At 37.5% G+C, this 13,822-nt stretch overlaps 2 protein-coding genes across 4 annotated transcripts; both read left to right on the forward strand.

The window, feature by feature from the left end:
* Window positions 1-3,249: 3,249 nt before the first annotated feature.
* On the forward strand, window positions 3,250-5,471 carry cth1 (cysteine three histidine 1). Its single transcript, XM_048185674.1, has 2 exons — window positions 3,250-3,506; window positions 4,168-5,471. Exons 1-2 carry the CDS (start codon window positions 3,498-3,500, stop codon window positions 5,113-5,115), a joined length of 957 nt encoding a protein of 318 aa, XP_048041631.1. The 5' UTR covers window positions 3,250-3,497; the 3' UTR covers window positions 5,116-5,471.
* A 554-nt stretch (window positions 5,472-6,025) lies between these two features.
* On the forward strand, window positions 6,026-13,640 carry taf6l (TAF6-like RNA polymerase II, p300/CBP-associated factor (PCAF)-associated factor). 3 transcript variants are annotated; one of them, XM_048185671.1, is made up of 12 exons: window positions 6,026-6,184; window positions 6,305-6,483; window positions 7,009-7,095; window positions 7,173-7,323; window positions 7,408-7,458; window positions 7,834-7,928; window positions 8,311-8,385; window positions 9,183-9,403; window positions 9,556-9,688; window positions 9,777-9,905; window positions 12,039-12,535; window positions 12,887-13,640. In XM_048185671.1, exons 2-12 carry the CDS (start codon window positions 6,337-6,339, stop codon window positions 13,218-13,220), a joined length of 1,920 nt encoding a protein of 639 aa, XP_048041628.1. In that variant the 5' UTR covers window positions 6,026-6,184; window positions 6,305-6,336; the 3' UTR covers window positions 13,221-13,640. The 3 variants fall into 3 exon arrangements, with proteins under 3 accessions (XP_048041628.1, XP_048041630.1, XP_048041629.1); XM_048185673.1 differs by having other exon boundaries at window positions 12,929-13,640; XM_048185672.1 differs by having other exon boundaries at window positions 6,030-6,184; window positions 6,318-6,483.
* The last annotated feature ends 182 nt before the right edge of the window (window positions 13,641-13,822 follow it).

The following is a 13,822-nucleotide window of genomic DNA, read 5'->3' on the forward strand; positions in this document are numbered from 1 at the left end:
ACATTTATGATTATTTTCAATGTTGAAAACAGTTGTGTACTTTTTTTTTCAGGATTCCTTGATGAATAGAAAGTTCAAAAGAACAGCATTTATCTGAAATACAAAGCTTCTGTAGCATTATACACTACCGTTCAAAAGTTTGGGGTCAGTAAGAATTTTTATTTTTATTTTTTTGAAAAGAAATTAAAGAAATGAATACTTTTATTCAGCAAGGATGAATTAAATCAATCAAAAGTGGCAGTAAATACATTTATAATGTTACAAATGATTAGATTTCAGATAAACACTGTTCTTTTGAACTTTCTATTCATCAAATAATCCTGAAAAAAAATATTGTACACAAATATTTTGTACAATTGTACACATTAAATGTTTCTTGAGCAGCAGATCAGCATATTAGAATGATTTCTGAAGGATCATGTGACACTGAAGACTGGAGTAATGATGCTGAAAATTCAGCTTTGCCATCACAGGAATAAATTACTTTGTGAAATATATTCAAATAGAAAACAGTTATTTTAAATTGTAATAATATTTCACAATATTACTGTTTTTTACTGTATTTTTAATTAAATAAATGTAGCCTTGGTGAGCAGACGAAACTTCTTTTAAAAACATTAAAAATATTGGTTCCAAACTTTTGGACTGTACTGTATATATATGAGCATGTATATATATATATATATATATACACACACACACACATATAGTAGTCAACATTTGAAGTGGATCAAGACCTATCATCAAAGTTGTCCTACAAACATCTTCTTAGGACGACTTAGTTCTTAGGACAACTTTGATGAACTTTTTTTGATCCACTTCAAATGCTGACTACTGTATATATATTAATATTAAGAGAATATTGCAGATCTTGCATTATCTCATGTCTGCAGAGATGGAAACAGACATATTTTAATACAAAGGAACATCACGTAATCAATTTTGATGGAAAATAAACCCACTCGATCTTACAGCACAGAAGAGACACCAAGAGCTTACATTTGGAAATTATCAAATAATCAGCATATAGTAGAAATTTTTTAAATGATTAAGAAAATCAATAACATGTAAAAGAATAATGTGAAATAAAGATTATAACGATGAATAATGATTAAATGAATATATAAGAATTCATAAAGAAATTAATGAGACATTAATCAAAAGAATAACATACATGCATACTCCAATCTGTTATTAATATTTGTATATGTTTACTTATATGTCAATATTACTTAAACTTCAACTAAGCTAAAATATCTAAAGAATGAAAGGTCATCTGGACCATGTCTTATTCCTTTGGTAAGAATGCTATCATGGCCATGACCTTGTACAGAGGCACTCCTCTGCGCATATATATAAGCAAAGACGTCAAAAACTGCTTCATTAGAATTCAAATACTGGTCTGACATAAGCAGCTTCTTCCATACAGCTAAAAATTCATTCACACGGGTGGCTGCGGCCCTGGCATGCTGTCGGTTCAATATGTTTGTACGACTGTGTAACTTTAAATGATTTAAACGATGTAACATTGAAAATGCATATTTAAAAAAACATTTCTGTGACTGTGGAAAACATGCTGTGTGAATTAAATGCAATATAAAACCTCAAGACAGTAGCTACATATCATTGAATGAACTGTACTGTACATCTCTATAAAAATTAATCTGTAGCCGACATCAGCCTCCCTTGCTTTGCTGATTAAAAATCTTCTATTAATAACTTTTTATATAACTAATGAACGCTTTTGAAATCTTTATTTTCAAAAGTTCCTTTTAAAAGGAACACTGTCCCCCGGTTTCACAGACAAGGTTTAAGCTAGTCCTTCTTGATGAGTCTTTAAAATTGAACAAACATATCTCTTCTGTACTTGGTTCCAGTTTTTACCAACTCCGCCTGCTGTCCAAAATCAAACACTTTTTAAATTCTACAACGTTAGAGATGGCTGTCCATGCTTTTATTACTTCACGATTACTGAATCTCACTATATTGCGGTATTTCAAAGTCACAAATTTCTCACCTACAATTGGTCCGAAACACTGCTGCTAGATTTCCCCAAAATAGTCACAAATGTGACCACATCACGCCCATACTGAGGGCCCTCCATTGGCTGCCTATTCAATTTAGAATCGATTTTAAAGTTCTCTTACTGGTATATAAATCTTTACATAACCAAGCCCCTATAGTTATCTCTCAGAGCTGTTGCATTTTTATACTCCCACTAGAAGTCTAAGATCCAGTGATCAGAATCTCCTTTTAGTTCCTCAGTCCAGACTAAACAGAGGAGATTGAGTTTTTTCTGTGGTTAGGCCTCGCTTAGGGAACAATCTGCCGCTTGAGATTAGAGTGCCACCTTCCCTATCCATATTTAAGTCACTTTTAAAAACACACAGATCTGGCCTACTAATATCCCATTCTTATTACATTTTATCATGGTCTTGTTTATCTGTAATTTCTTTGGTTTTAAATTCATATGTTTTATGTATTTACGGTTTGATTTAATGTACAGCACTTTGGTCATGGTCTTGTTGCTGTTTTTAAATGTGCTTTATGAAAAAATTAACTTGAACTAGTCCTAGACTAAAATGCATGTTTGAGCCATTTTAACTGAAAGTAAATGACAGATCTTAAATATGTCAGTGCCATTGTTTTGTCTCAAGATGTACACTAGTAGGCTATTTTTTTCTAGTGAACGTTTATAAAAGCTACTTAAATCCTGGTATAGGCTGAGCCTAGTCTGTGAAAACAGGCCTGTATCATTTATCACGTAAAGCTGCTATTAAACAATATGTATTGTATAAAACGCTATAAATAAAGGTGACTTGACATAAAATCAGTTCAGTAGGATATGCTTATTGTGTGCTGAGTAAATGTAGGCCTACATCCTCATCTTAAACCTCACAATAAGCATAACACAAAGACTCTGATCTACCCTTCACAGACAAACGCTGAATTAACAGCTCGAGGTGTGATGCGGTGATTGATACAGGATGGGTCTGTGTGTATATTCGGAGATTGACCTTTGAAGTCGGCTATCAAGCTACTTGTCAAATGTTTATTCCAGTAGAGCCTACAAGTAGCCTACAAGGCAACGGCAATATCCCAATTGGATCAAATTCAAAACACCCGCAGCAGACAATCGCATCATCGCTTCACACTGGTGGTTCCAAATTAGATTGACGGCCACCAAAGTCAAACCTGATTGGCTGATTTGAACGTTCACGATTCACAGCTGATTCACATTTTAAAGGGGACGCGGGAAAGGAATGCTGTCAGGTTTAAAACCAAAGGGCGAACTGTTGTCGTTACGTGGGACTTGCCAGGCACAGGGTGTAGTCCGCGTCTTTCACCTGGGATAAGGCAAGGCAGCCAAGTGTTTGTCCAGAGTTCAGTCAGGTGTCTTTGTTGCTTTAGCGTCACTTTTTGAACATCAAATCCTGCGTTTAGTTGAGCTGCTGTTGTGTTTTGCAAAGTAACAGTTAGTCTAAAAACGCACAGCGATGTTTGAGGTAAGTTATTTGTCTTTAAAAAAAAATCGTACTTGTCTTTTTTTCTTTTTTTGCACCACTTGTGTCAATTTATTTTTAAAAATGGCGTAACAGCAATTACTTATTTACGTTATTTACCAGTGTTTAGTGTAATGCACTACAAGGTAATTGCTGTAATCACCTGCCTTGAAAAAGTAACGTGAAGGATTACTCCTAATTTTCTGTAACTTGGTTACTTCTGATGTAATGGCATTAAATACTCAAAGCTTTACAACAACTTGCTCTAATAAAAAGTGGATTTAACAATCAGTTGTCTAAAACTAAAATGTTTTAAACGTAACCTAAATACTATGGTCTGCTCAAGTATTTATGCAGTTTTATAACTTTGGAAGAATTAAGAGCAGTTTTGTGTTCAACTGGTTGAGGTTGATATTGGATTAACAAAATGATTAGAAATGAATAATGCAATTACTTTTAAAAGTTATCTAATTGCACTGATGTAATTACTTTTAGAGAACGTAACTGTAATGGTAACGATAGTTAAGACTCCTTGCTACTACAAGTGATTATAACTTCTACTAATCGTAAAATGCATACCATGTTTTCTAAAAATGGTTTCTCGGCTGTTGTAAACTTTACTGCACTTTAAGTCCTAAAAAGCAACTCTTTCTCTCTCTTCTAGACCAGTCAAGATGACATGTTTCTGTTCCCCACCGAAGGCCAGAATGAGGCTTTCTACCCTGAGGCAGAGGGTTTAGGGAGTGGGAGCCTGTCCCTTGCTGAGGCCTTGCTTCCCTTGGTTGAGTCTCCATCACCCCCAATGACCCCCTGGCTCTGCTCCACCCGCTACAAGACAGAACTGTGCAGCCGCTATGCTGAGACGGGTACCTGCAAGTATGCCGAACGCTGCCAGTTTGCCCACGGCCTCCACGATCTCCACGTACCCTCCCGCCATCCCAAGTATAAAACCGAGCTGTGTCGTACCTACCACACCGCCGGCTACTGCGTTTATGGCACCCGTTGTCTGTTTGTGCACAACCTTAAAGAGCAGAGGCCCGTGCGTCCCCGGCGCAGGAATGTACCGTGTCGTACCTATCGTGCGTTTGGGGTTTGCCCTTTTGGCACCAGGTGCCATTTTCTGCACATTGAGGGTGGCTCTGAATCAGACGGTGGGGAGGAAGAGAGAACCTGGCAGCCTCCGTCACAATCCCAAGAGTGGAAGCCTCGCGGCGCCCTCTGTCGCACCTTTAGTGCTTTTGGTTTCTGTCTCTATGGCACCCGTTGCCGGTTCCATCATGGGCTTCCCAGTACAATCAAAGGTCTCAACTTGAACCACACAACCTGGCCGCCTCAGGTGACCAACGCAGGATCTCTTTCGCCCGACTCTGAAACGTGTTCTTCACCATCTCCGCCTTCCTCTTCCCCTCCATCTGCTTTGGCCTCGCCGGTGTTCCCTGATGGATCTGGTCCAATCACGCCACCATCAGTAGAAGCAGTGGCCAACAATGCCTTCACCTTTAGCAGCCAACATCTGAATGACCTGCTGCTACCTCTGGCCCTTAGGCTCCAGCAGTTGGAGAAAGCTGCCAATGCTGGTCCTCAAGATGCAGTGACGCCTGTGGCTTGGTGATCCCAGAAGTTAACTGCAATAAGCTTTAACTGTGACTGTACTGTGCCAAATTCATATTTAACTTGTTTTTATTAGTAACTGTGTACAGTGTCTCTTTGCCACTTATTTTTAACTGCTTTTTGAGACTGATTCTCAAGTGTTTTTATTTTCTTCAAGTCTGTCTTGTACTTCAGAGGCCACTTATTTTTGACAGACTGAATGAAACCCTAATGTAAATTGAGACTTTATTTTACTGTGTGTGTATATATGAAGGATTGACTATGAATGTTTCTAACCTAATGATTTTTAAACTAAATGACCTAAATTATTTTAGAAACATCAGCATCCTTGGATCTCAATAAAACTTCCTTAAAGGATTTGATGCGCAACTGTCTTTTCTAGTAATACTACCTTCTGACAAATGGAGAGCATTTGAAAGTGGTTCTGTCTAAACTGTAGTTCTTGGTATGTTATGAAGTACCATGACAGTTTAGCCAAGGATTATAGCCACTTCTAACTTCTAGTTTTCCTGATTTGTAACTTGTAATTTTCAGTCAGTGGTGGAAATTGAAGAAATCAAATGTTATCAAAGTCAGGGGTTACCTGGGACCCCTTTAAAAGGTGGCTATGTTTTCAATGAAGTGAAACCAGTTATAAAAACTGATTAACCTGAAGATAATTTTAGCTTGGAAAAACAAATGATTCTAAATTCTGATTCGTCTTAAAATCATGTCTTTTTTTTTTTTTTTTCTTCCCTAAACTTTCCCGCGGAGCACCTCAGCACACTTTTGTAGACCAAACGATTAATGGCTGGCTCGTTTCGGAATTTTACTAAGCGAATCAGTCATTAGTGAAACGATTCAAAAGATTCGGTTGCTAAAGTGAATCAAAATCACCGCCTTTAGTAGGAAGAATGCATGCGCATGCGCGAAGCTCATGGCCAATCAGCTGCTTCCCTCAAGTTCACCAGTGTGTTGTATAAACAGTCTGGAGAGCTTAGCTGCTTGTGCTAATATAGACACACAACGCTAGCAAAATAGAAATTAACTTTTATTTATGAATCGATAAGTCACGAATCGCCAATAAGAAGGTACGGTGCATGCTTTTCAGCCCCATTTTTTGATTATAAGTGTGCCTATCGAGGAGAATTGAATAGAGATTGATGCAGACGCATTCTTGTCGCTTCAGCTCCTTTCATGTACTTTAACAGCGTATTTATTTAGTGATCTCTCTAACGTGAAAATGACGGAGAGGGAGGAACGGCGCTTCGCTGAGGTGCCCCGGGAGTCCATCAAACTGATGGCCGAGAGCACCGGAGTGGAGCTCAGCGAAGAGGTGGCAGCTCTGCTGGCTGAGGATGTGTGTTACCGCCTCAGAGAGGCAACACAGGTCTCATATGTTTTCATCTTGGGTTTTATAATACATCATATTTACATGCATTGTATGTTACTGTATAAAGCTATCTTTTTGTTCCATGCAAGCTTTTCCGTTCAAGTCACTTGCATGCTCACGTCTTTCATTTTCAGATGTTTTTGTGCATGCGTTGCATGTTCCATACATGCACGTGTCTGATTATTCTTTTAAAGCAATTCTGTGTGCTATTATTTAAGAAGGTTTCCATCTGAAGCTGTTATTTGACATCAGCTTGAATGCCTTTTGTGTTTTACCTACTTTTATACATCTGTGCAGCTGTTTATTTCTTTAAAGGTGGATGTGTGCTACTGTACTGTCTCTAAAATGTGACATGGTCAAAAAACATGTCTGTGTTTCCAGTTTAAGCTTTTGTTGATGATGTTTTGCATGTGTTTGTTTTTATTCCTCTAAAGCATTTGTAAGGAAAGGTCTTTGCAAAAAAATATCAAACATTCTGCAAAGAAGCAACCAAAGGCTGTACTTTTGTTTGTCCCACTACAGAACAGCTCACAGTTTATGAGACATGCAAAGAGAAGGAAGCTGAGCGTGGAAGACTTCAATCGAGCGCTGCGGTGGAGCAATACTGAGGTATCTCTTTGAATTCGTTTTTAATGTGATGTGAATGTGTTGTTCTTTGATACACATATGGAGAGTATATATTACAGACCGTTTGCGGCTACGGTGCGCAAGATGCCTTACCGTTCCGTCCACTAAAGGAAGGAGAGCTTTTCTTTGTGGAGGATCGGGAGATAAATCTGGTGGAGTTGGCACTTGCTACAAACATCCCTAAAGGCTGTGCAGAGACGATGGTTCGAGGTAAGGCAGGTATCATTAGTGAAATTTACTCAGATCTTGCATTTTTTAAAAAGATTTATGTCATCTGTTTTGTCTCATCGGCAGTGAATGTGTCATATCTTGATGGGAAAGGCAATCTTGAACCTCAAGGCACAGGTAAACCTCAAATATCTGAATTTCTTCTTATTTAAAATGATTTGTACGTTGAATTTGTATCAGGGCTGGGCCTGTATTCTCTAAATATAGTGAAACTCCTTTTATTTTAATTTATTAAAATTAATTAGTTATATTTTATTTAAATGCCTCAATATAAACAAAAACATTACATATTATGCAATACAGTATTGAAGAAATCTCAGAAAGCACATTAAAAACTTTACAATCATTACACAGTGTTATTCATTTATTTAAAAAAAAAAAATTGTCATCATCAAAATAAAATACTGTAAATATTCAATCTCTCATCTCTGTTCTGTGTTGATTTATTTATAACATGTAACTGTAAGGTACTGACGGTGTGTTTCTTGATAGTTCCCACTGCTGTTCAGTCTCTATCAGAGGATCTGCTGAAGTATTACCAACAAATAACACGAGCCATTTTAGGAGAAGACCCACATCTCATGAAGGTACCTACCCACACTACCTTTCAAAAGTTTGGGGTCAGTAATTTTTTTTGTTTTGTTTTTAATTGTTAGAAATGCTTCTATAGCAGCAAATCAGCATATTAGAATGATTTCTGAAGGATCATGTGACACTGAAGACTGGAGTAATGATGCTGAAAATTCAGCTTTGCATCACAGAAACAAAAATTATTAAAATAGAAAACAGTTATTTTAAATTGTAATATTTCATTTAAAAAACCTACAGACCCCGGTACATTGAGGTAGTGCATTTTTTTTCACTAATTAAAATTTTTAAACATTTAAATATATATACACCAGAGCACAGCTGAGACTGAGCAGTTTTTTTTTTTTTGCTAGTATAATAATATTTTTCTTTGTCCATCAGGTGGCTTTGCTGGACCTCCAGTCCAATTCAAAGATTGCTGCCCTCTTGCCTTACTTTGTTTACGTCATCAGTGGGGTAAGTTTGCTTTGTCCAGGAAGTAAAAATGTCGTCATTCAATTTTTACCTCAAATATTAATGCATTTTTTGTAACTGCTGTAAAAAATAGTGAATCTTGTTATATGACCATATTATAGTGTCACTGACAAATAAAGCTTCAAAACTGAGTCATGAACCAGTTTCAGTTGTTAAATAACATTTCAAAGTGTTTAAATTCATTTTTTGACTGTTTTTATGTCAGGCAGTACAAGGAAATAGTTGTATGTATATACTGTAGTTGTACCACCTGACATGGAAAGTGTACCAACCTACCCATACTTAAAATTAGCATTAGCATTAGTTTTTACCAGTATTTGAGAGAGATCTACAGCCCTTTTCACTATGCCACAAGAATCATTTAGGGTCCTCTGGATGATGCATTATCATGTTTACTGTTATTACCTTGTCAATTCATAATAAAAGAGCCATATTTGCAGTTGTGCCACCCTGACATTTGAGAATATACAAGTTGTTGGACAAAAGTTTTTCAATTATCTCAACAGCTTTAAAACTATTGATATTTATACAATTTCTTTATATGAAAGTTTTCAAACCTATAAAGATGCCATAGTATTTTTTTTATTTTATTTTTTATTAAGACACCATTTTAAATAGTTTTCTCGTCAGTTCATTTGTTTGGACAGTTGCATCACCTGCCATTTTGGGGATTTAGGGTAACAAAACAAAATAATATGTATTATATAAATGTACTAAAACACAACAATATGCATGTCATGTCATTGAACCTATAATCTATGATTTTCTCTTTTTCTTAGGTAAAGTCAGTAAGTCATGATCTGGACCAGTTAAACAGGCTCCTACACATGGTAAAGAGTTTGGTGCAGAACCCGTACCTTTATCTAGGCTCATATGTGCGAAGTCTGGTGTCTAGTGTCATGTACTGCATCCTGGAGCCTCTGGCTGCCTCCATCAACCCCCTCAATGATCACTGGACCCTGAGAGACTACGCAGCCCTTCTGCTCAGCCACATTTTCTGGTATTTCTTGAGTTTCCTACAGTAAAATGAAACCTATAAAATTACAACCTTTTATTCTACAAAATGTTACTTTGCATTTAATCTTTAATTAATCAATTTACCCAGTTCATAAAATTGGTCTGACTGGTGGTTTTTCCCACGTTGACTTGTAGGACACATGGTGATCTTGTGAGTGGGCTGTACCATCAGATCCTTCTGTCTCTGCAAAAAGTGCTTTCCGATCCAGTTCGACCTCTGTGTTCCCACTATGGAGCTGTAGTTGGTCTGCATGCTCTCGGCTGGAAGGTAAACCGCAGACTGCATAACACCCACAAACACAAAGACACTTTTTACTACTAAATGCGCACTGTTTGTGTGTATGTGTTTGATTCAGGCTGTTGAACGTGTGCTGTATCCTCACCTCCCTGCCTATTGGGCGAATTTACAAGCTGTGTTAGATGATTACTCTGTGTCTAACGCTCAGGTGAAAGCAGATGGTCACAAAGTCTATGGAGCCATTCTGGTAAGTATAGTACTTTAGACATTGACCATGGTGCATACGTTTCTTTTCAGGATGTTGATATAATTTCATTGTTACATTTTGAAACGCAGTATGCAGTCTCCATGACACCTTCCATTAAAGGGTTAGTTCACCCCAAAATGAAAATTCTGTCATTAATTCATGTCGTTCCAAACCCGTAAGACTTTTCATTCATCTTCAGAAGACAAAGGAAGATCTTTTTGGGTAATCAATCAGGTTCATTCTCATGTGTTACGCTGCACGTTTGTTGTTGTGTGTTATTCAGGTTTGGTTATGTTCGCTGATCAATGTTTACATGCGAGTAAAAGTCTAAATTAAAGGTGCAATATGTAATAATAATTTTGTCCGCTAGAGGTCGCTAGAAGCCTATTCAAAACAAAGGTGTAGCTTGATGATGCCAAGTTTGAGCGCGTAATCTTGGGACATGTGGTCTTCACCTCAACGGCCGGTGGAAAAGAATAGGGATAGGACTCGGGAAGAAATGTTCATGGATGCGATTATTAACATTACTGTAGTATGAAGCAGAGCAGGACCGAGTGCTGTGGGAGCTGAACAAGCTGGAGCGATTATTATGCCGCAGTCACCGGTGCCGCTTCCGCTTTTCCGAGTATGAGGTAACGCAGCTCTGTTTATTATTATATACATTCGAGTGTGTTGAAAATGATGTTATAACGTTACTCTGTGCATTCACTCAGTGGCTGCTGTGAGACACTTGTTGCACACTGCAGTAAGATAGATCGATTTTAGAATATCATTAATAAATGCTGGATGGCTTGTGTTGATAAATGGCATGCAATTAATTTTAAAACCTATTATATGATGGAGAAAATTATGTATTACTCTTAATAAAAATAAAGCTGCATCTGATTATGCTATGTTAGCTACTTCACAAAATAGTGTTTTTCTCTGAGGCAGGGTAAAGCATGATACTCGCAAAAAAATCAAGAAAATTAGACTAAATTAAGACTAAAATAATTTGTTTTCTGTCTATAAATGTATCAAAACAGATGTTCCCTTGCCTATTAAAATGTGTAATATATTAAAGCGTCTTTGGTGTTTCCATGGTTTCTACAAAATAAAACCAGAAACCGAGGGGTAACGCGGGTATGACGCAATTGACAGGCGACTCCTCACACGTCCCGGAGCCTTGGTTAAAATTGCAATTTTCTCAAGATTTACAAATAGTTGCAAACATTTGGAATATTGTAAGTACTCAAGTGAACAAAATATATATCACTGACCTAGTGGTTTTTGGATATTTTACTGCAAAATTCTTACATATTGCACCTTTAAATCTTTTCATTATAACAAGAGATCGATTCTCTTCAGAAAATTTGGACTAAACCGCTAGATTCATATGGATTAGTTTTCTGATCTCTTTATAAACTTTTTGAAGTGTCAAAGTGGAAGTTGCAAAGGCAGTCTATGAAAGGAAATCTGACAACATTCTGTCATCAAAAAGATCTTCATTTGTGTTCTGAAGATGAACGAAAGTCTTACGGGTTTGGAACGACATATGGGCGAGTAATTAATGACAGAATTTTCATTTTGGGGTGAACTAACCTTTTAAGGCCACATGATTTGGGGGGGTGGGAATCTAATTGCGTTACTAGGGTTCCACGATTTTTTATTTTTTTTTATTTTATTTTATGTCAATATGACCATAAAATAATAATAATTACAATATGAAGACTCTATGACATCTTTCATTAGGGACAGACATTTTAGTCCAAAAAAGATGTTAAAAAAAAAAAAAAAAAAAAAAAAAAAGAATTATAAGAAGTATGACTAAATAATAAAAGAATTTTACTGTAAATTAACAATTAAAAAATTACTATTATTATTATTATTATTATTATTACTAAATTAAATTGGCATAATTTGTGATTATATATCAACACAAGAATTTTACTGTAAAATAATATTATTATTATTATTAATAACTTAAAATTTTAAACAAGAAATATTACTAATGTAATGTTTCACTGTGATATCACGTTTTCAGGTTTTATTTTGTTTAATCATGCAGCCCTACCTTCCATACAACAGTCCATTATCCCAACCCTAATGTCTCGCATCCAAACCTCCAGTGACCACTTTATTTCCTCCCTGAAGGTGGCAGTAGAACGTTTGTTGAAGATGAAGGCACTCAGTCTGACCTTGGCAACAGAAGGAGGAAGTGCCGCACTACCGGGCACTGCTGCAGGGGCTGTCGGGTTCCGAGAAAACTCACCTGGCCTCAGCCCACCTCCTGAACCCCTTTCTGAACCTCCTCTTGGCATTGCAAGCCATCTACAAGCAGGTGGAGCCGGCTGCCCATGGGAAGAGTGGACTCCTGTATCTCTTCCTGCCATGTACTGTGAACTCTACTCCTTTTTTGGAGACAGTCTGGCTGTACGCTTCAGCACTGACCCGCCACTAAGTGGCACCCCACCTACAGGTCCCTGCCAACCACTAGAGGGCAGGAAAGAGCCAGCGAGTGTTGCCCCTAATCTTGAAAGTACACGCAAAATGCCCCAACTCACTGCCAGTATGAACATAAGCCCACGGCAAGATGGAAGCCCACGTACAGAACCACAACCGCCCAGTCTGGCTGCCACCGCCCCGGGGAGGTAAGAGACAAATGACTGAGTGCAGCAGTCAGGTTCTGGAAGTAAAAATCCTATTCATTTTCTCCATAGGGGAACTGATTGTTAAAAACAGACCTAATGTGAGCTATGAGGTTGTTAATCTGTATATGCTTTTGTTGAAACCATCAGCCTGCATTACTTGAACTTATTTTTAAAATAACCATGTTTAGCAGTAGAATTCCTGGTGGACGACTTGATCTTTTGCCCTAAGTCCTACCTTAAATGTTGCTGACCAATCCTACTTTAGCAAGTCTTGTTATTTAAAACTGTGACTAATCATTTTGAGTTGCGTGCATTTCTCACCGGTGGTCTCTTTTTGTCCCGTGTCTGCAGATCTCTTGCCCGCTCTTCCTCATCTTCCGTTTCACGTTCCAGGTCATCTTCATCACGTCCAGGACGTTCAACCAGCCAATCCCGAGATATTTTCCCTAAAGCCCGTTTTCCGCCACCTCAGGCTGGACCTCCCGCATTTGCTTTCATCATTGGCGGGCGGCAGATGGGACGACGCTGTCAGGGACGACGCTTCCAGACGAGCTTTACTCCAACTCCGCCTCTTACTTCCCTCCCACCTCGTGCCTACGCCCACAAGTTACCGGTCATTGGGAGGGTCAGCAAACCTGTGCGCCGCTGGACGTGTTCACATTACTCACTTCATCTGCCTCTTTAAAATCAAAGGACGATGTTTGTGACGTTTTGAGAAACGTGAACCCAGTGACATCTGATCTACTGACTGCATCTTAGTAATTACTGGTGAAAAGTTCTATATGCTCTATGCAAATAAGGCAAGTATTATTTTGGGAAATTTTGAATGAACAACTGGTGTTTTTACTCTAACTCTTCTGATTCTGATCAGCAGCATTAACTTTGAATTCTCTCATAGTTATGTCAGAATCTACTGCAGATAGTATAATGGAACCTGAAAACAAATAGTTTAAGATCATATTTAATGTACTTATAGCAGCTATACAATTGCCTTGTTTAGAGTATTTAGAGAGTCAATGTCCCTTTTTTTCCAAATTTTTTTTTACATGTTGAACATTTTTTGTAATGATGTAGGCCTATAAAAATAAATAAATAATGTAATGTACTCAAAAGATATTTTTATTATTTTATATTTAAACTGATGTTTATAATGGCAAAGATTTTCAGTTTTTAGGCCTGGTAATAAGCTGCATGTCAAATATATAAACATCACTTGCCATGATCCCCAAACATAAACATCATTTGCCATGATCCCTTTTAATTAATTTAGCACAAAAAGTGTGTTTA

This window comes from Megalobrama amblycephala, linkage group LG3 (genome assembly GCF_018812025.1).
Source record: "Megalobrama amblycephala isolate DHTTF-2021 linkage group LG3, ASM1881202v1, whole genome shotgun sequence".
Classification (NCBI taxonomy): Eukaryota; Metazoa; Chordata; class Actinopteri; order Cypriniformes; family Xenocyprididae; genus Megalobrama; species Megalobrama amblycephala.

Bases quoted from the DNA above. Each gene is read 5' to 3' on its own strand.
- taf6l (XM_048185671.1), top strand. From the start codon at position 6,337: ATGACGGAGAGGGAGGAACGGCGCTTCGCTGAGGTGCCCCGGGAGTCC. The intron at 7,459-7,833 runs GTAAACCTCAAA...GTTTCTTGATAG, and splicing joins TCTTGAACCTCAAGGCACAG to TTCCCACTGCTGTTCAGTCT. The intron at 9,689-9,776 runs GTAAACCGCAGA...TGTTTGATTCAG, and splicing joins TGCATGCTCTCGGCTGGAAG to GCTGTTGAACGTGTGCTGTA.